Source organism: Hyposmocoma kahamanoa, unplaced genomic scaffold (assembly GCF_003589595.1).
Source record: "Hyposmocoma kahamanoa isolate Upper Pololo Valley unplaced genomic scaffold, ASM358959v1 88, whole genome shotgun sequence".
In the NCBI taxonomy this organism is placed as follows: domain Eukaryota; kingdom Metazoa; phylum Arthropoda; class Insecta; order Lepidoptera; family Cosmopterigidae; genus Hyposmocoma; species Hyposmocoma kahamanoa.
The window spans coordinates 11,257,228-11,278,958 of record NW_020654466.1 but is presented as its reverse complement, the minus strand read 5'-3'; the positions used below and the strand labels follow the sequence as shown (position 1 = coordinate 11,278,958).

The window sequence follows — 21,731 nt, the reverse complement described above, 5'->3', positions numbered from 1 at the left end:
CATATACAGCTTATAAGCTGTAGTAAAATTTTCAAATAACGAACATATTTAATGTAAAAATTAACATATAATTACATTCTTACGTTTCCGTTATATACCTATCTTTGATTGATATTTTCTGATCACATCAGCATAAAACACAGAACAAACGGACTAAAAACTGATTACTTGTGACAAAAAAATAATACGCAACGCAGTCACAACGTGCGTACATACTTTTTGGACACTTCTGACTAAATACTTATGCACGCAACCCGAAACAGCTTTGCCAGCTCGTTGCATATTTTGTTATTTGTGTGGGTGCCTGAACAGCTGTACGAATTACACTATTCTAAGTAATATTTTTCAATACTGAGGCTTGTTTCCGCCTGGGTCTTATGTACCTCACCTACTTTTATTAAATTTGTTTATTTGGACATCTCTTAAATAGAACAACATCTATATTTCTTTCTCAAACAAATTTCTTCTTCGCTTTGGTGGAGAATGGGTTCTTTATTTTGAATGTTCGTTATCAAAAATGTGTATTAGTATTTTATGATACCTAACATTGAAACAAAGTCAATAGATTATATTAGTTTTGAAACCTAGTGATGTCTAAGCTTAAATATCCTCTGTATGTAATCTAATAAATCGATGCCTTACTTTCTCAAACTCGTATCTTATAAAGGGTAATTATTTAGGAGATGGCAAAACTTTCAATTTATTTTAAATTTCTTATCAAGGGTGTTAATTTGGATGCATTACTTTAAGAATAGGTAAAAACCAGTGTGTGAATATGAAGGAAATGTAATGTGAAATGAGCCTGCAAAATTTGTATTTAGCTACAATCCATTTTTTGCATTTCAGTAACTTAGTGCTTAAAGATACGAGTTTGAGAAAGTAAGGCGACCAAATATCATCATGACAATTTAACAACAGTTCTGTAAAGATTTGTCTATTAAATATTAATTTTGTTAGCGTACCGTTTTCCTTTTTGCACTTATCATACAACCGTATCACTTGAGAGAAATCGACGTGATGCACATCTCTAGTTTTTTAACTACCTATGTTTCATAACGTATTCAAGCATTAACATTTTAACGAGTATAAATGTTTACAGACGGGTCCTGTGATACCAATGCCTGTACCTGCGTCTTACAATGACGTAGGGGTAGACGCAGATTTACGCGACCATGTAGGCATAGTGTGGTACGATCGTCGCTTTCACGTGCCGCCATGGTGGATCAAGGGAGAACAGCGAGTCTGGTTGAGATTCAGTAGCGTACACTATGCTGCCCAAGTGGTGAGTATATCAACAGATCGTAACTTATTTACTTCTTTGCTAATTCCTGTTCATCTGAATTTCTATAATGCCCTCCTTGACTAAACTAACGTACCTATTTGCATTTTGGGAACTTTTGAAATATCAGCACCTAAAGTTTTTCTTTTCTTTGATAACTGTCATTTACGCCGTTTGTGCTTAATAATAAAACTGAAAGCAAATAAGATAAAAACCGGTTATAAACCGGTTGTAGATATGGCTGAAAATGTAGATTAGGTTAATTATGATATAGGTACAGCTACCAAAGATTTTTTTTCAATTATAGAAATGTAAGTAGCTATAAATATGGGTCAATATACATATAACATAAAATATATATACAACAAAAATATCTCTCTTTAGTTTTCCTCAAAATCTTTAAAGGCAGTAACAAAAATTGATCTTTACTGTTTTTTATTATTGTTTCATTCTTTGAAACAGTGGCACTCACTTATTCCCAAAGTAAGTTTCTCAATTGTTCTACTTTATATACCATTTGCAACGATGCATAACCAACAAATAAAAGAACCATGGCAGTAGAAAATGTTACAAGGCTATGTACCACCAATGCCTATAGAAGTACACGCTTATTAATTAAATTAGTTGTAACGATAGCAACATACTGTAAAAGGAAGAAGATCAATTTAAAAAGCAATTTAGTGCTTACAAAAATTTACCTTCAGCATTATTGAAGAAAATTTCGAGTCGATTTTGCACTTTCACGCCTCAGGTAGTTCTGAATTTCTTAAAACAAAAGGTAGTTTCTGACTACTCATAAAATGTGTATATAATGAATTTTTTTTTAATTAAAAAAATATGACTTGTGAAAAAGTCGAACACAATATTATGTGAACATGATTTTTTGCTAATGTAATATTCCGCGACAGAGGCAAAACAGAGGCGGCCATGTTGAACATGAACTGTAGAATAACAAAAAGTTGTGTGAAAACCTGATTTCATAAATACTTTGCATGCTTACCTATTGTTTTGTTATACTTTTTAGGGCTAAGTACTAATTTTCTCCTCCACTATCGCCTATGAAACTAAGTTTTTTCAATGCATTTAAATAAAACCCTAGATTGTTATACCTTGTTAGATAGCTGATGAAACGTAGATATTTTATAACTTATCTGCCGATCAACTGCCATAATATTTTTTTTAGATATCCCTTAGAGAAAAATAAACTTTCTAATTTTTTTTTAATTTCTTAACTTTCTCTTTTCTACTACGGCGTATTGAATTAACTTATTCACTATTTTAATGATTGAGGTCCTAAAGCATCTTATCACACATGTAAAAATGCAATAATTATAATAATAAGACACACAAAATAAACAAAATTAAATTTAGTAGCCTAAAAATCGGCAATTTTGAATAAAAAAAATAAAAGTCAAATATCTCGAAAAGGGTTAAGTTTAGGGTAGGGTGTTTCATAGTAAAATAAGTCAGAAATGATGAGTACTCCACGCCCTTAACGGATCTAGCACGACTTTTCCTGTAACCCTGTATATGTACATAATGCACTATAGATCCTGAAAAGTAAAACTTGTCATACGGAAAATTTGAAGTGAACAGTAAAGACAGAGTTCATAACATCTTTATATATTACAATTTTTCATCTATGACGACCGGCTATGACAACCATGCACCGAAACGCATAGAAATGAATAATACATATCTTTCATGCGGAATAGTGAGGTACAAAATAAATAGGCTGTTCTTTACAGTCATCTTAAAAGTTCATTTTGGAAGCTTTACTAATGCAATGTCAACTCAGTTGCTGCGGACACGTCTTTCCCATAGAGGACCACCGTTTGCCTTAAGTTGTCTTCTACTCCGAGATGACGGAAGGTAAACGACAGCATGGTGATCAACCTCTTCGCCATAAGGATGTGCCATACAGGTTTGGAGAGGCTCGCTTCACATAGGTCGTCTTGGTGATATATCTATATCTATAAAAATGTACAGACTTTCGTTCAAGCGCCTCCATACTCCAAGAACTCTGCATCAAGCAGCGTCTGTCTACTGTGGTGCAAACTCTCATCCTAAAATTCTTCGGTCATGTCTCAAGACGGATTTTTAACTCCATAGAGCGTCTTGTTGTACAAGGCACAGTGGAGAGCACTAGACTGCGCGGAAAGTCACCCATTCAATGGACCGATCAAGTAGAATCTGCAGTGGGCGGTCGCGCAAGGGAGTGCGCAAGGGAGTCCACCAACAGAGAAAGATGGCGAGATGTTGTGAGGTTAGCCACATCAGCCGTTAACACACGTACTCCGTGATGACCACGACCACTCTGTCAAGAGTGAGACAAGAAGAAGAAGATAAAATGTGAAACATTCGAACAAAAGCGACTGAAAACATTAAACGAGAAACGACAAATACGTAGAGAGAGACCTAAGCCCTCCTATAGTTTCTACTCTGTAGGCCAACTTTATTGCTCTGTTTGTGATCAGGATTTTAAGACAAAATTCGGTGTGGCGAGTCATATTAGGGCAAACGCTAGGAACTAATATCAAAGGGTCGCTGTTATCGAAATCGATACGAAGGACTATGTAAAACTTCATTTAAGGGTTCATTCAATGGTACACGTTTCTTTAATATATTCAAAATTTGCCATATGTGACGTTTAAGTTATTGTACAGCTTCCGCGTACTTGGATGCCAACAATATACGGCAGTAAGCCGTTTAATTCTTTCCGATTGTTTCAACTTAGGATATTTGAAATATATAAAAAAAATAAGAATAAAGAAAGTAAAAGATGTGTCATTGTGATCATAATGTCTATTTACAAAGACCAATCGTCAATAAACAAAAAGTATAACCCCTAGAGTTTGTTAATTATTCTTCTCAGGAGAATTTGCCTTACGAATGAGAAGCAGTGTTTAATCGTCATATTGCTTACCCATGAAATAAAGATCCACTTGACTTTGAATTTGATCCATGTACCTAAGTTGATAAATATAAATGTACCCTAAATTACGTCACAATTAAATTGTAATAAATTGAGACAAAACTTATTAACATGATTTAAGACTAAGTGGCCGTTAATACATTATGTAATTAACCTGTATAATAATTGTATTTGTAATACATGGCTTGGCACCATACAGTTCTAGTTTTTCTTAGAACTTTTTTAGACCAACGCTTACTTAATTGTTAATTTAGCTGCCGGACATAACGATATAATCAACCTGAAAAAACAGTTTAAAATAGTTTGCATAACACTGTAAACTTAAACGCAGGTACATGATAAAATCTTAAAAAGATTCCGTGTATTAAATATGTGTAAAAAATTAATGCCGACTCAGTCTTATCAACGAGATTCCGGATACAGTGGGTTTGAGAATGCCAACAATAAGATGATTAGAGTTAAGTAAGCAAGTGAAAAAGAAGGTGTATTACCAACCCGTATTAACAAATTCTCCGTATCGTATCTTGAGGCCAGCCAATGTTCGCAATGACCCAGATGTCCCTGATCTAATGAGATCAATCGGTGAAATCGGGATGGCCTCAGAGTGGGATCGCGACACGAAGGGCGTCATACAGCCACAGCCAGAGGTGTCTCGTGTCTCGCTCTGTCGCTAGGCAATTCCAAGTAATTGAACAATTTGTCAAACCACACCGGACTACGACAATCGCGTCGCACCCTGCACTGATTTGCACTAAGGATTTTAGTCATTTGCAATACGATATGTTAAGTAAAAGAACAAAGAAATAAAACTTACGAGAAAAACTAAATTAATTAGAGCTACAAATGCGAAACCTTAGAGACGCACTCATCAATCAAGGTGCTTTTGCCCCTTGATTGATGAGTACTTTTTTAAGTATATAAGAATTAATTATGTCAATAAATTAATTCATTCATTCATTGAAAAGACAAAATGGAAAGAGTCGGCCTTATGAAAGCCTGTTTTCTCGTACTTTTAAGCATTAAGGGTTCTATCCATAACTTTGCTCGCTTAGATTCTTTAGAAGTAAAGGCGTACGATGGCAAATGGTCTTAATTTGTCGTGCGTTGGCAAATTATAACGATTAAAGGCCCATTTAAATGGAGAGAGTTTCTCGCACGCTTCGTGACGAAAACTCGTACGCGATTATCGTAAGCAATAATCGCCATAAGATTGTCGTATCACAATGTTTGCATTCAGGCAAGAACTAAAATCTCGCCTACGATTATGTCATACGAGATTCGCAAGCAACTTAATCGCCTCCTCGACTGTTTACACAGAGAAATATGTAGTAAGGAGATTCTTGCTTACGAGTTTTCGACTTGTCTAAACACGATCTCGTATGACGTTTTTTCAAGTTCATACGATTATCGTACAAATCGGTTCGAATCGTTTTGAGTGCGAGAATCGCCATTCGAGTTCAGTGATTACTGCGGTATTGACTATGGACATATCGAAATGACGCAAAAATAATTCAAATTTGGAATTGCTGATAATATTAAGTTCATTGCATTGTAGAGAAATATACATTTTTTTTTCTTCAAATTTTATAACATTTCTTAATCCAAATTTTTTTTCGTTCTCGTTTCATTAATTCTTGTCTTAGAAAAGCAGTGATAATCAAAACACCCTCGCGCACTGCACTCGTGGTAGAAACGGATGAGATGAGATGTTTAGACGAGGAAAGTTTTTTATATTCTTTCGATAATCATATCTTCAAGACGTGAAACTCTCTCCATCTAAATGGGCCTTAAGAAAGCGAAACAAAGGAAACCACGTAACGGGCATAAAGCGAGCATCTTACTAGGTCTGTCATTAGTCGGCCGAATGCCTGTGCGGTCATCATACAATTACGTTGGAGTTGCTCGGGGCAAGAATCACTGACCTCGCCTAACCAGCGACATTACTCAATCAGCTTCCTTATAGGAGCGTGAGACATATTCCCACATTAATTTTTATTTTTATTTTTCGATTTAAATCATAAAACAAACAATCAAATTATAAAATTAAGTAAGAGCTAATCAAAAATATAAATTATAAGATGATTATGTTCTTTGAAACACTATCATACAAACCAAATACAAAGACACGACAATAAGCACATAGAAAAATTCGTCAGGTCCGCTGGTTCGTTCCGTGGCTTAGTTGGTATAGCGTCTGGCACGGTATGCTAGAAGAAGTCGGTTAAAATCTGGCCGGATCGAAGGAATTTTTTCTGATTGTTCGATCTTTGTATTAATAATTATAACTAGTTTAGTAATTTCATGAAAAAATAATTGAATATCAATTCAATAAAAATTTAAAACACTATCATACAAATTAAATAAAATAAACATGAAATAAATTTATTTCGGGTAACCATTAAATTGAATCAATTTATAAAATTCAATTAAAACTTAAAATATAAATAGAATCAATTTATAAAATTCAATAAAAAATTAAAATATCAAAACAAACTCTGTAAAGTAGGGAGGTTCTTTCTTCCGTTGGATGAGGTTACCAAAGGAAGCCAAGTGAAACTCCAAATGGTTCAGAATATTTTATTTTCACCATGTACGTCGCCAATACAATTTCACCCTATATGCGGAAGGTCCGGGCAGTTGTTCCCAGAAGGGACGCCCTATATGATGGGCAACAATCTTTCACCCTATGAGCGCGTAAGAAATATCAGAAGTTCCGGGTAGCAGTTCCCAAGAAGGGACTCAACTCCTGGTTGCCTTACTAAGCTTTCTGTATTGTCAGATTTCTTAATAAACTTGTGTTCGAGTAGTCACCATTCGAGGGAAAATTTTAACACCGCGATTCAGAAATAACGCCAAATGGGTCAATGCCATCTAGCGGATTCTTAGAGAACTAAAAGTGAACAATCTGGCTTAAGGCCGTCTATTACATAAAGTAGGTTTGTTACAACTCTAATATAAATGATAAAAAAATATAAAATCAATTAAATATAAAAACTAAAATAAAATTAAAATACATAATTTTTTAATTAAATTTTTATTGAGTTGATATTCAATTATTTTTTGTGAAATTACTCCACTAGTTTGTTATAATTATTAATACAAAGATCGAACACTCAGAAAAAACACTCAGAAAAAATTCCTTCGATCCGGTCGGATTCGAACCGACGTCTTCTTGCATACCGTGCCAGACGCTATACCAACTAAGCCTACATAATTTTATAATTGTAATTTTTAAAATACGTCAATGTATAAAGTATACCCATGTTTTATTCGCGATCAAAGTACCTTTAAGACTTTACTATAATTATAGTTTGGCACAAGAATCTGTCGTAAAGCCACCAGAGCGCAATCTTCAATAAATGGTATTCGAGATGTGATCAGACACAGCGCAACTGTTTAAACCAACCGCCTACTTGCAGGTTTATCATAATATGCAAATAGGATACTCTTGATTTATAAACTGCTACATAATTTGCTGATGAGTGACATATTTGTGTGATATTAGTCTTCCAATATCACATCTTACGTATTACTTCGTTGTGTTTTCCATAAAATCTTACACAAAAAGCTAGCAGGCAAAATAAAATGTTAGCTGGCAGGTTGTTAACTAAAAGAAACGAGGTCTGACGAAATCTGCTATTTACTTCCGATGTAACACGCGATACCATTACTCAAGCTCTAAGTCGATCAAACAAAAAGCTTCATGAATATTCATAGCGTACGTCACTTTGGATTTTATCGCGAAACTATTTTTATTTACAAACTTCCATGTTTACAAGGTTTACCTACTTGATTGATGGACTGACCGCTGCCCTTGAAATTATAAAGAATATTTTTTGTACATTGAAAATTACGTAAATTAAAATGACTACATATAATTTCCGTAACCCTAAGTTTTTTGGTCATTGTAGTTCATCAGTGCTGCTGGAACAGCTTTATGTTTTATTAATTCCTAACGTTACATAAATCGCTTCCTTTATATCTTGTGTATACATCTTTCCTCATACTACGAGGACGTGGAATTCCTAACAAAGCACGTTCTTTAATTTCACCATGCAAGCTAAATTAAATACCCCATTAATTTAGTATTTGTTTTCTATAGTAGTGTTTCCTACTTCCCATAATACTCATACATAATGTTTTATATATTTTTATTTCAATAGCAAATATATAGCGAAATCTATTTTAACAATAGGTGTGAATGTAAATTAAGTTTATCACATAATAAGCAACGTCATTCACAGTTGGACTTGTAGATAACCTACTGTGTCTCAGCATTAAACAGTTTGTAAATATTGTAGCTGATAGATAAAAACCGTGTAAAGGTGTGACTCAATGTAGCTTTTACGATAACACTTTGTAGACGATATTGTTTTACGATAATTTCACAATCTTTTAGGTTGTACAAAGTTTAGGTTACTTTTTATGGGGAGAAATTATGCTTTGTAGACGTGTGCGCTTATTTATATATTGATACCTTTTTGATTTATCGCGAGTGCCAAGTTTTGAATATCACTTTGTAACTATATTTCAGTTATATAATTAGGTATCATATCATGAAATGTATATGTATATGTACCTATAAAAGAATAAAATATTTTTAAGAGGCAATCTTTACTAAACGCCTCGTTAAAGAAATATATAAGATAAATATTTTGTTACACTTTTGAACCATGTCGACATTTTATTCATTTCGTACGTACCACTGAATCTCTAATATATAATAATTTTGATATTGTTTAAAAACTACTAACTCCGTGGTAAAAATGTCTGAAATTTATTTTGCATTTCACAAGGCCTTAGCCCTGACTAATTACGTTTAGAACCATTAGATTTAGAACCATTTTAAAATATGCTTGGGATGTTATAGTTTAGTGATGAAACAATTTTAAAAAATTTCAGTGGGTGAACGGCAAGCAAGTGATGTTCCACGAGATCGGGCATCTTCCGTTCGAAGCAGAAATTACCGATAGGGTGTTCTACAACACCAGCAATCTTCTTACTGTGGCGGTGGACAACACACTTCTCGGTGACACCATTCCACAGGGCAGTGTGAGAGATATTTTTGCTAAGTAAGTATTATTCTATGAATATATATATAATAAATATTATGATTATGAATACAAAGATCGAACACACAGAACAATTTTTTTTTTCGTCGACCCGGTAGGACTTGAACCTACGTCTACAAAACTAGTGGAGTTATTTCTCAAAAAAATCTGAATTAATACATATTAATTACACTTTTCTGAAGTTGACAAATAGATATTTTATTGAATATCATGATGTTGTGTGTATATATTGTATTGTGTATATATTATACATCACATACATAATCTTAGCACAGAGTACTAAAAAAACGACCTCAAAAATCGTTCGTCCCCTAGTTTGCAAGGTTGTGGAATATTTTCTTCAAATTTAAATGGGACCTCTACTGGGACACTCTTTCCAACAATAAAAGAATCATCAAAATCGATTCATACATACAAGTTATCGCATACAAACGTATAAAAAAATCTAATTGAGAACCTCCTCCTTTTATTGAAGTTTGTTAAAAATACACTACTCTCGCTCTGCCAACGATAACCCGGTGTGGCAAGGTCGCTGGTTCGAGTCCAACCGGAACGAAGTAGTTTTTCTTTGTGTTTATTCGATCGATAGGCTTAAATGTAAAAACCATAACTGCAGTAACATCGTTACTGTAGTAAAGCCTTAGGCTTTACTTTGAACAATATTATAAAAGTAGACAATATTTTACTTTATAAGAAGTCTTGTTTTAACTCGTATGTGAGATCAATAGCAACTAGTTCACGCTGCAACAAAAGAAGTTACTCAATACAATGTCAACAGTAGATTACCGACACGTCATGCCCTAGGCTCCCAGATCTTTGCAACCGTTTCCCATAATTAAAAATTTCATCACTCTATCACAAATATCATAGTAAATATTACTACACCTTACTACGTATTGTTAAATAACTGTGATGAGAATTTTGTTTACAACACGATTGCGTTGTTATATAAATTACTAAAGTGTCAAAATTTTTTTATATAATATTAAATGACGGGACGAACACGTTGTGCGCTTGACGGTATATTGACAACCATACCATAAAAAATATTTCTCTCGGCCTTGGAATCGAACCCGGGACCTCTGCGTGGCAGTCTCAGAAGCAGTTAAATTCGAAAACTATTTTCTTTCAACCTATATATTAAAGCTATATAAGCTTTTTTATGTCTTAGAAGCATTTAAAAATGATGGAACAAAGGTAGCGAACAGTTTGTACTAATTATTACTTAGATATTCGGTACTAATATGCATGAATATAAATAAACTCATACGATTATTAAGTACAAACATAACTAAGTTGTGACGCACAATTCAATCGAAAACCTGGACATTTCACACGAAATTATATAACCTAAATCATATAAATAATTAAAAAAAGTACACATTCGTTGTTCCTACGGGTTTGAGTAAGCAAATGCCGACTACGTTACGTACCCAGTCGTGCAATGAATTCGATTATATTACATTTGTTTATAACAGCTAAATTGGAATGTTTTACGAGAAATCGTGAACGTAAGCTTCCCAGAATAAACCGAAATAGAGTAATACAATGAATGTTTAATTCGACATTTTTGTTTGTAGAGACCTTGCGACTTAATTTTTGTTGTGTATTTTGAATTGAATAAAATTTTCTTTTGTGTCATTTTCCTTTGTGTTTTATCCCGTCCATCGGTTGTCGTCAATTTAGGTATTGCAGTATCCTAAGTCACACGGTGTTTTTTATAATACCAAGTGACGGGGCTAGTAAGCCGTGCGTCTGGTGGTAAGCGACTCGCCTAACAACAGTTCAGTGCTACTCGGTACTTTAAATCACAAATCTCATCATCAAATCCCATGTGGATATAATTTCACCAGCACCCTTACTCTTCCAAACCGTAACACAGTAATGCTCACATTACTGCTTGGCGGCAATAATAGGTAAGGTGGGAGCACTTCCCTGTACGATCTCATTCACAAGAAGCTTTACCGCTACTTAATGTGTCTCTACCGTGCAGCTGTGTTTTCAACCAACATTAAAAAAAAATTAAAGAGTTGTATAAAAATTGCAAAAATTAATTTAATTTTTAATTAAATTTCACAAAAATTTATAAAAGTTTAGAGGATACCTAGGACACGTGACGAGTAAATCTTGTTTGACAGTTTATAAAATCCCCTGTTCTTTCTTTCAGCAATATGAAAATTCGTCAAGAGCAAACGTACACGTTTGACTTCTTTAATTACGCTGGCATTCACCGATCAGTATTCCTTTACTCCACGCCAAAACTCTACATCGATGACGTTATTGTTAACACTGACATACAAGGACTCACGGGTAAGCATTCAGTTATTTCCACTACATATTAATATTATTTATAATAATAATGTGCCAGGCAAACCTGGCCTCGGACTAGGAAATTTCTCAAGTTATCGACCACTTAACGCACACACTCATAGCCCCGCACTAGGGAAACCAGGGAAGGAAGGGAAACCATGGACACACACATAGACAACCACAAATTATACCCAAACTCACGAGACAAATAAATGTAAGCCATGCAAATATTTCTCCTGGCCCGGGAATCGAACCCCGGACCTCTGCGTGGCAGTCCATGCATGGTAGGCGTTCGGCCACAGAGGTAGCTAAATTGCCAACGTCTCAGTTTCAAAATCTTTCACAGAAGTGAATATTTGATCAGTTAACAGGTTCAAAAGTTTTCGCATTCACTATTACATAAAAAGTCCTGTACATTGACCGACCCAGTCAGATCACTTTCTTTGTGTAACACAACAAAGAATACAAACCATAAACGCGAAAAACTCGAAACGCGCGACTGCCCCCAATCTGTGAAATCTCTAAAATAACTGTCTCTTTTTCAGGCTTCGTAGTATACAACATAACATATAAAGGCACCTCACCAGTCAATGTGGAATGTTTAGTTCAGCTGATAGATAAAACTAACACACAAGTCGCGGCGCTGCAAGACTGTGCAGGATTGCTGGAAATCGGCAACGCTAAATTCTGGTGGCCATATCTAATGCATTCTGAACCTGGTTATTTGTACACTTTTAAGGTGGGATATTCATAAAATGTTTACATTATCTATTATCAATAGAATGGCGAGCGGCTAGGGAGTGGAATTTCCAGCCTGCAGACTTGTTCCCCGAACGCTATAACTTGGACCTTTTCAAGGCGAGAGTGAATGGGCATTATTTAGGTGTGCATGCTACATTTTGACCTCATCGTCACTCTCTATCAGGTGAGATGGAGGTCAAATGCGCACTTATTTTTTTATAAAAAAAATTTTTTATGCTCGATTGAATTGTACAATATGTATGACTTGCAAGATTCTTGAAAGAAAACTGTAATCAAAATCGATTTTCGAAAAACGAAAGAAGAAAATTAGGACTTACTACTGATTGTCATCTTTCTTTGAAAAAAGATTTGAGTTTTTAAACCAACAAATGTATTAATAACGCAGAACAAACTACTTATACTTGTTTTGAGAACAAAAAATATTTTACAGGCTTCACTAATAGCACCAAATGGCGAGGTAATTGACACCTACTCTCAAAAGATTGGCATCAGAACAGTAACGTGGAGCAATAAAACGATATATTTGAACGAAAAGCCCTTGTATCTACGAGGTTTCGGCATGCATGAAGATTCTGATGTAAGTCCTTTTTCTGTTGTAAAAGAGGTTAAATATTTCTTTAAACCACAATTCTCGTAACCACCGAAAATGACCTGTGTGTACTTATAGTTACTTATTTCATTTTCCTTCTTATCTTCAAAATTTCTTAAAACTTTTTAGTTGCGAGGCAAAGGTTGGGACCCAGTTCTGTGGGTAAAGAATTTCAATCTAATCAAATGGGTCGGTGCCAACGCTTTCCGTACATCACATTACCCATACGCTGAAGAGATTTACCAAATGGCCGACGAGAATGGCATCATGGTTATTGACGAATGCCCAAGTGTAGACACAGAGTAAGTTCACATTCAAATACTATTTTAACTAGAATCGAAGCTACTTATCTTGTGGCTTTGATTTTATTTCATCCAAATGTTTTAATTAGCAACAATGATTAAAAGAATACGAAACCATAAAATAATAAAAAAATGAAATACGGACCGCTATAATGTCCACATCGTCAACATTAAAGATTCTTGCTCCATGGTTGATAATTCACTGGCCTTTAACCTTTACAGCTTCTTCACAAGTTCTTTACTCTTAAAGCACAAACAGTCTCTAACAGAATTGATAAGACGAGACAAGAATCATCCCAGTGTTATCATGTGGTCCATTTCCAACGAACCACGATCGTACAAAAAGGAAGCAGATCTTTATTTCGCGTAAGTCCTGTGCTTATAGATACACTTAATTTAGTTCCGTGAATATACTTGAAACTTAAAGCTTTTCGTGTTTGTTACAGGGAAGTAGTAAAACATGTTAAGTCTATGGATCTTTCAAGACCCGTTACAATTGCTATTTCACAAGGCTACAACAACGACAAAGCTGTAAGTATAAATATGGTATTCACTAGAGGCATTTAAATATTTATTTTTATGAACAGTTGAAGTTAATATTTTTTTAAACAATTTTTTAAAACTCTTTAAGTTTTCAGCACGAAAAAGTTCAACTTGCTGAAGTAATTATTGTGCATGCAGTCCAATTTTTTAAAGAATGTATTTTCTATAACAAATGATTGAACACAGGGTCAGCACTTAGACGTGATAAGTTTCAACCGGTACAACGGCTGGTATATAAACACAGGGTCGTTAAACAAGATATACGACAATCTGTTAGATGAGGGACTCGCGTGGCACCGCGTTTTTAACAAACCTGTCATCATGCTAGAGTATGGAGCAGATACACTTGCAGGTCTTCATGAGGTAAGTACTGCTCGTACTCCGTGAAACTCTTGTACACGGAGTATTAATCGCGTTGCACCAGAGTGAGGATGTTTCCACTCATTAATATAGACAATTTTTATTATGGGATCCCACTTGAGACCCCAAAAACAAATTGGCTCTTCCATTATGTTTTGATCAAGTGAGTATGAACTATTAATAGACTTGTATAACTCACTGAAGAGCTAAGGCGGAGAGTACCTAATGTCTAAGCACTGTAAGTACCAACATATATGTATTTATCTGAAAACCTGTACAACAGAATTTTCTACAAGAAATCATTAACGGTAAGAACTATGATTACTTAGTTTGGTTTATTGAGTTTTGTTGCCAGAGTTATTTCTAGCGTCTATTTATGGTCTATTTGCATTATTTCTAGTCTCATTTCTAGAGTTTATTTGCTTCATGTCAATTTGTTCTTAGACTATCTTTAAGTAGTTCTCGATTATCGTTAGTAGTATCTATTTCTTTGGCTTTGTTAAATTTGTAGTTGTCGGTTGTCGTTTGTTACTTATCACGTCTTTGTTTTGTAGTCGTATTTTTTCTATTACTTTTATGATCATTTACCTCTACTTGCCTATTAAGTTTTTTACCTGAATATTTATTCATTTACTTTGTAGCAAATCTACAATCTTATTCCGGTATTGTTTGTGTGTTCTTTCGAAACTTAGTATTTAACTTATTACACATATTTTTCACGAACTCCCAGGGTCAGCACTTAGACGTAATTTGCTTCAATCGCTACAACGGTTGGTACAGAAACACAGGCGCTTTATATGACATCGTCCAGAAAGTGGTAGAGGAGGCCACTCAGTTTCACGGACACAACAAACCTGTCATCATGACCGAGTACGGTGCCGATACCATTGCTGGGATGCATCTGGTGAGCGTTATTCTTTAAGCCAGTTTATATAGATGGACACAAGCGTAATCATGAAGCCAAGTGTACAATGGCGGCTCACATCTGCACTTGTTCTGCTTAACCTACCTAAAATCAATGAAGTAGCTGATGACATTGAGAAATTTTACGTCTATAAGTAATGATCTACATGAGTGCATTCAATTACTAATCGACGGGCCATATTGCATGGATAAAGTCACATTCAAATGATTAAAGTAAGTAGATACACATATTTTCACACACTGTAGTCGATGCGATTTTAATACCTACTATCTGCCAAATATTTCCACTACTTGAAAGTAAGTAAATATCAGTATTATTTGACTAACATATAAATGTGATTTGCTAAGTTCAACATTATTTTGTGTGTTAGGTACGTATTACTTATGAGTCATTACTTTGTTAAAGTCGCAATTACTATTATTAAGTAGGCGCATCGTCTAACAAATGGTGACATTGGTTAGCATTACCAATATACATTTTTTGTCCATCCATGTTGTTTTGCCATCGTCTCCTTTGACCGTCTAAGTGTAGATTCTTTGTTTCTTTTATCAAACAACATTCATCATTCTGGTGAAATATGGACTGTTCAGCATCAAAGTATTTAGATGCTTCCAGATCTAGTTACCTACTAGGGATTCAAAGTTGTGTACTTGCAATATTGCATTTTGAATCTATTGATAGGCTGGACACATAGATGTTATTCTCTTCAACCGTTATAATGGTTGGTACTACGACACTGGCCTGTTGTTTGACATTGCCCACAACGTGGAAGGAGAAGCACGAGCTTGGTACACTGCCTTCGAAAAACCCATTGTAATGTCGGAGTACGGTGCTGACACAATGCCAGGGTTACATATGGTGAGTTACGTCTAGAATTTGCCAGGAACACGTATTCAGCAGAAATGACAGTCTCGAAGAACCTGATTGCATGCTTAACTACGAAAAAATTCATGTACCTACAATATACGAATATGTAAGTAATGACGAAGTAATTGATCAATTTTCTAATCTCTAATTACTTTGTCAAAATTCATTTTTAACCTTTCTAACATTTTGCTGCAAATAAATTGATAACAATGTTTCAGTATATATATTTTTCTATATCAATCCATACGCATATATCGCTCATTATATTTTCAAGTATACAAAAATATATCAGTATATATATTTTTCTATATCAATCCATACGCATATATCGCTCATTATATTTTCAAGTATACAAAAATATACTCTTTTTAAACTGTTCTTTCATCTATTAACCATTATTTTTTCACTGAAAACCTACTGTCTACGTATGAAATATTTCAAGCTTTCTCTTTCGGACTTAGTTGCCGGAGTACGTCTGGTCTGAGGAGTTCCAGCTGGCGCTGATGTCGGAGCATTTCAAGGCGTTCGATAAACTACGGCAGTCCGGCTTCTTTGCCGGAGAGTTCATTTGGAACTTTGCTGATTTCAAGACTGCGCAAAGTGAGTTTCACTCATCTGTAAACAGTACATTAGGCAACATGGACATAAGCAACAAGTGTTAACTAGGTTTTACTAGAATTAAACTTTGGTTTTGCCTTTACAACAATACATTTATTAACTACAAACATAATATTATAATAGCAGTAGGTACTTACTACCAATAGTAGCCTGGAAGAAAAGCTTGCCTCCTACGGAAGCATCCGTGGATTCGATTCCCATCGGGTGGACCACCTGTGTGTCGTTTCGGAACATGTGCAATTTAATTATTAATACAAAGATCGAACACAAAGAAATCCTTCCTCTGACAAATGAAATATTCCTTCGATCTGACAGTATACTGATTCCAGGGCAAGAAAATAATTGAATATCATGGTAGGAAAACGTTTCGTGATATTCAACAAAATCCGTATGTGCAATCGTTTTAAAGTTTTAATTTATTGATGAAGAATAATATCGTGATGCAAACTCTTTGATAACGTACGAAGTCCCCAACTCGCATGACGCAATGGCTCTTAGATATCCATGGGACCACCACACAGTGGTGGGGCGTGGGTTGATGGATTATTTCTTCCCGTAGTCCACCTACGTCCCCTGTGTGGACCATGGACATTAAATTCTTCCCTTACCTCTCCTAAGTTACCTGGCGATTTTTCTTTTCTCGTAAGTCACCTTGGTATTAAAACTCCTTAACATTTCAACTGCAAAGAGATATAACTGTTTTATTTTCTAGTTATTGACAATTTGGTGACGAGTAGCTACTTACTTATGCATTATTTTTCTCTTTCAACAGCCATAACCAGAGTAGGCGGCAACAAGAAAGGCATCTTTACAAGGGCGAGAGAGCCCAAAGCGTCAGCTCATCACCTTAGAGCTCGGTACCTAGCTTTAGCTGCAGCCGATTCCGGCACACCAAAGCCATCAATAGCTTATTACATTAGTGATAACAACCCCGCAACACACGAAGAATTATAAACCATTTCATCACGGTGCAAATTGTTAGAATATGGACCCCGTCTGGCTTAGCTAGTACAAAAACTATGCAGTAAGTACCTAGAATGTGTACCTATTTCTGTTAGGTAAGGTACGCATGATAGGTAAAGTATTATCGCATCTTGCGAAATTGATCAACAGAACTATGTAGGTACCTTATGCTGGCTTTTATTGTTTCCTATCGGTGTATCTGTTCTATCAAATTGTATTGTGTAATATAATGGCGATACCTCCAATGAACACTACGCCAATTTTATTTTTTGGTCATTATCTGTTATTTTTGTAAACAGCCATATTTATTTACTAATATTATGCTCCCCAAATTTTGTAAATAAAAATAAGGAACCAAAGAACAAAATTCGAAAATAAACGAATTTTGTGAAAAAAGTACAGAAACAAAAAACAGAACAAGTCCAAAAATTAAGTTGGCGTAGTCTTCATTGGAGGTATCGATGTGATCACGTGGAACCATAGTTGATAGTGATAGAATAAATGCCATGATCTTATACCAAATCGAATAGTTGATTTAGTTTTACATGATAAAGCAATTTGCCAGACAACTTGGTTAAATTGACTATAATGTCCTTACCCATGAAACATTGGAGTAACTTAACAAGTTAAAAGAGACGAGCGTTACTGCCAATAGGTGTCCAAAATTGTTTTTCTTTTGTAAAGATGGTAAATTGTCGTTATTTAAATACTTAAATTCGCTACCTACATACCTAAGTATGATATTGCCTATAACGGTATTATGAATTAAAAATTTAGTAGTAATTTTGCGGATACACTTTTGTAAATAATTTTATTATTAAGTGAATATAGTAATTAAAGTACAGATTCGTGGTTTTCTTTCTGAGCTTTTTTGAGCTTCGGATCTTTTTTATTACAAATGTACCTATTTACAGTCCAGTCAAGAGCACGTGTCAAGATTTTGGATTTAATGTAGGAATATTGGTAGGAGCATGACGAAACGGTCGTGTATTGGAAATTAAACTATGTTTCGGATTTAAATCGCTTATATTAGTTTTTACCACTCCGTCCATTTGAATCCCTTACTACCATCACTTGGGGATTAATGTGGAGTTATTGGACAATAACTCCACATGTGGACACATGGATCCCTTATTAATAAGGATGAAAACAGAATCCACTAGGGGATTCAGTTGGATTAAAGTGTAAAGGGTAATAATACAATGTGTTTTCTTGTTTTTAATTCACTTTATTTAGATACGTTCGAATTCGTGCTCCTACTAAATATATACCTATTATACAAAATCAAAACATAAAAAAGTGGTATTTCTACTTCTCCAGCAGATTTCAAACAAGTTTTTTTGACACTTGCATTTTTGTTTCTGAAATTGTACCAGCCACTCTTTATAGATTTATATTTACCGAAATTTAGATCTTTATCTTCTAAATGTATAATCATATCCTGATACGCACACACTAGGTGCGTTGGACATTGCTCTGTTAATAGTTTTTGTTTACTCTCTTCTATTGCTGTTAGGATTTCATTGTCAGTTTAGTATACCAACAGCAGAACATCGCTTATAACTGAGCAGGCCTTAAAGCAGTCAATGTAAATAAAGTAAATGTTATCAATTTTATTCTTTTTTATGCCGTCAAAATCATCGTTCTGGGCATTAAAGCTTATAAACTGCTACCCACTCATTTGCTTTACGGAATTTATTACAGTAATCTTCATTTGCTTTATACCATAAAGGAGGTCTTTCTTGAACTAATGAAATAAGATAATTTATGTCAATAAATTCCGTACTCATTATGACTTGAATTATCTCTCATTCATTGTTTAGGAATAAGGGATAGATGCCTCGTAGGAAATCAGCTGTCAGAAGTCAAGCTGATCAAAATTGGCAGGCATTAGATGTACTCACAGAGTAACCCAAAGTCAAGATAACACAATAAGGGATCCATGTGGACTAAAAAATCCAAATAAATCCTCCAGAGAATCCATGTGGACAGAAAATCCACATCTCCTAGGGGATTGTAGCAAGGAATGTTTTTACACTGTGATTACTAAGTCATGAACGTACCTTGGGTTTCTTTGAAAAATAAAGACACGCGATTTACGAGTAGGTCCGAAAAAATATTTAAATTTTCAATGTCGAGCAGTCGCGTAAACCGATGAACTCTATCCAACAAGTGTATCTAGTTATCGAGTTCTTAGCGGATTTTACACATGCGGATAGCCCGTAGGCGGACAGACCACGCACCGTACGGACCGTACTCACAGCAATGAAACCAGTCTGAAAGGCCCGAAACCTTGGTTTGTATGAAAAAACAAAAAATATATACGTAATTAGATCTGAAAAATGGTTTCATTCCCTAAGGATACTTATGAAATATGTATCGTATTGAACTTTTGTTATCAATGTACTTATCTCTTTCAGTTGATAAGCCCGAAGAAGACGGCATTTGCGAAAATCTTGTATGAGTATGATCTTGAGAGCAAAAATCCCCTGTAACAACTGTTTTTTTTTTTTGTATTATGTTTTCTACCAACTTGTTTCATGTTTACATCATTTACTAACTAAACTGTACTGCAAACAATCCAAGTGGACCAGTCAAGCGGTCCACGGGCACGGAAGCACATTTTTTCGAAATATCATTTTTGAAGAAATAGATGACCTACGATTGAGTTATTAGAGATATATCAGAGGTAATTGACCTACTTTACAAGAGACTTCAAGGCGAGAGTGAATAGGCATTTAGGTGTGCAATTTACATACTGGACCCCATCGTCAATTTCCATAAAGTAGTAAGTAAGAAGTAAGAAGCATATATATAATTTTTTGTTCTACATTATGTAAGAGACTGCGAGACTAAACCAAGCGTACGCGGCGTAAGTGCATGAGCGTGTGCGTGTGAGTGTATGTGTGTGAGTGTGAGTGTGAGCGTGAGCGTGTGCGTGTGCGTGTGCGTGTGCGAGTGCGAGTGCGAGTGCGTGAGCGTGAGCGTGTGCGTGTGCGTGTGCGTGTGCGTGCGCGTGCGCGTGCGCGTGTGTTTGTGCGTGTGTGCTCGTATAAGAATGAGCTTTAGTATACAAGCTCATTCTTGTCGGTCGGAATGGTCGGAAAAAGGTGTTTCACATATAATGTAACTACAAGGAGCGACATAGAGTTGTTAAAACCGCCACATATTAATTAATTACTGTTTCGAATTCCGGATGTCCGGAAATGGTTTTACTGCATCGTAGGAAGAACTGAACTAGGAAGTCCAAGTTTGATTTTAAAGTAACACGACACGATGGTCACAGTCAACCGTGACCATGGAACCTGTAAAGGGCCCGAAACGTTGGTTTGTTTGAAAAACCAAATATATGATATTTAAATCCGGATATATATTAGATCCGAATAGTTTCATTTTCTATGTGTAACAATCGCAAAAACCTAAGAACTCGATAAACATTTTGTGATTACTTCTTTTGCATCCTGTTTAGTCAGGGGAACAATATTAAGTTTCTTATCTAACAAATTGTTGTATAAATGACTACCTCTAAAATAGATTGTTTTGTGCAAACGAGGTGTTAATGCTATTGTGTTCAGAACTAGTAAAAAGTCTTCGGTTGCCAGATATGAAAGGGGCTCTAGAAGGGGAGTGATTGCGTGTAGACGAATTTAAGTTGAGAGCAGATAAAGCTGATAGCACATTCGTTTCCGGGTACAGTTGGGATGTAGGAAATAGTCGAGATTTGCAGAGTGCAACTTTCAATAAACATATTTGAGCTCGCTTCAATATAATTAAGTTATTTTTAGCAGCTCCACCCCGAGAAGTAATACAGTAGGTAAGTAATGATTGTACCAGTGCCAGATATATATTTCTTAAAATTTTGAAATCAGCAATATATTATAGCTGTTTGAAAACAAAAATAAGCTTCCGAATTTTTTATGACAAACTCTGTATATGCGGGTAGGAGAGATTTTGGTCGATGGTGATTCCGAGATACCGAATGTTTTATGTTCTTCCAATCTGGGGAAAAACAGCATTTATGGGCATATAAATCGAGATCTAAGCAAGAATTTGAATATTTTGAATACAAAATGGTATATATTTCATTTTAGCTGTATTCAGCGTCAATGAGCTTCCTGCTAGCCAGTGAGTGATAATATTTATTTATTTTATTTATTTTATTTATTTCATTTATTTCATTTATTTCATTTATTTCATTTATTTCAT

General features: G+C 35.0%; 1 protein-coding gene across 5 annotated transcripts in view; it reads left to right on the top strand.

Moving 5' to 3' along the window:
- The window catches only part of LOC113236058 (beta-glucuronidase), a 58,797-nt gene extending 40,515 nt beyond the window's left edge, over nucleotides 1–18,282 (top strand). For 2 of the 5 annotated variants that reach the window (XM_026472055.1, XM_026472056.1), the window contains exons 3-13: nucleotides 1,100–1,282; nucleotides 9,117–9,286; nucleotides 11,454–11,596; nucleotides 12,142–12,335; nucleotides 12,789–12,935; nucleotides 13,077–13,249; nucleotides 13,472–13,615; nucleotides 13,696–13,780; nucleotides 15,759–15,935; nucleotides 16,406–16,544; nucleotides 17,335–17,875. In XM_026472055.1, coding sequence (XP_026327840.1) covers nucleotides 1,100–1,282; nucleotides 9,117–9,286; nucleotides 11,454–11,596; nucleotides 12,142–12,335; nucleotides 12,789–12,935; nucleotides 13,077–13,249; nucleotides 13,472–13,615; nucleotides 13,696–13,780; nucleotides 15,759–15,935; nucleotides 16,406–16,544; nucleotides 17,335–17,516 — 1,737 coding nt within the window. In that variant the 3' untranslated portion in view covers nucleotides 17,517–17,875. Of the gene's footprint in view, nucleotides 1–1,099; nucleotides 1,283–9,116; nucleotides 9,287–11,453; nucleotides 11,597–12,141; nucleotides 12,336–12,788; nucleotides 12,936–13,076; nucleotides 13,250–13,471; nucleotides 13,616–13,695; nucleotides 13,781–13,978; nucleotides 14,156–14,882; nucleotides 15,057–15,758; nucleotides 15,936–16,405; nucleotides 16,545–17,334; nucleotides 17,877–17,980 lie in introns of those variants that run through there. The other 3 variants (XR_003310906.1, XM_026472058.1, XM_026472057.1) reach the window with 3 other exon arrangements.
- The last annotated feature ends 3,449 nt before the right edge of the window (nucleotides 18,283–21,731 follow it).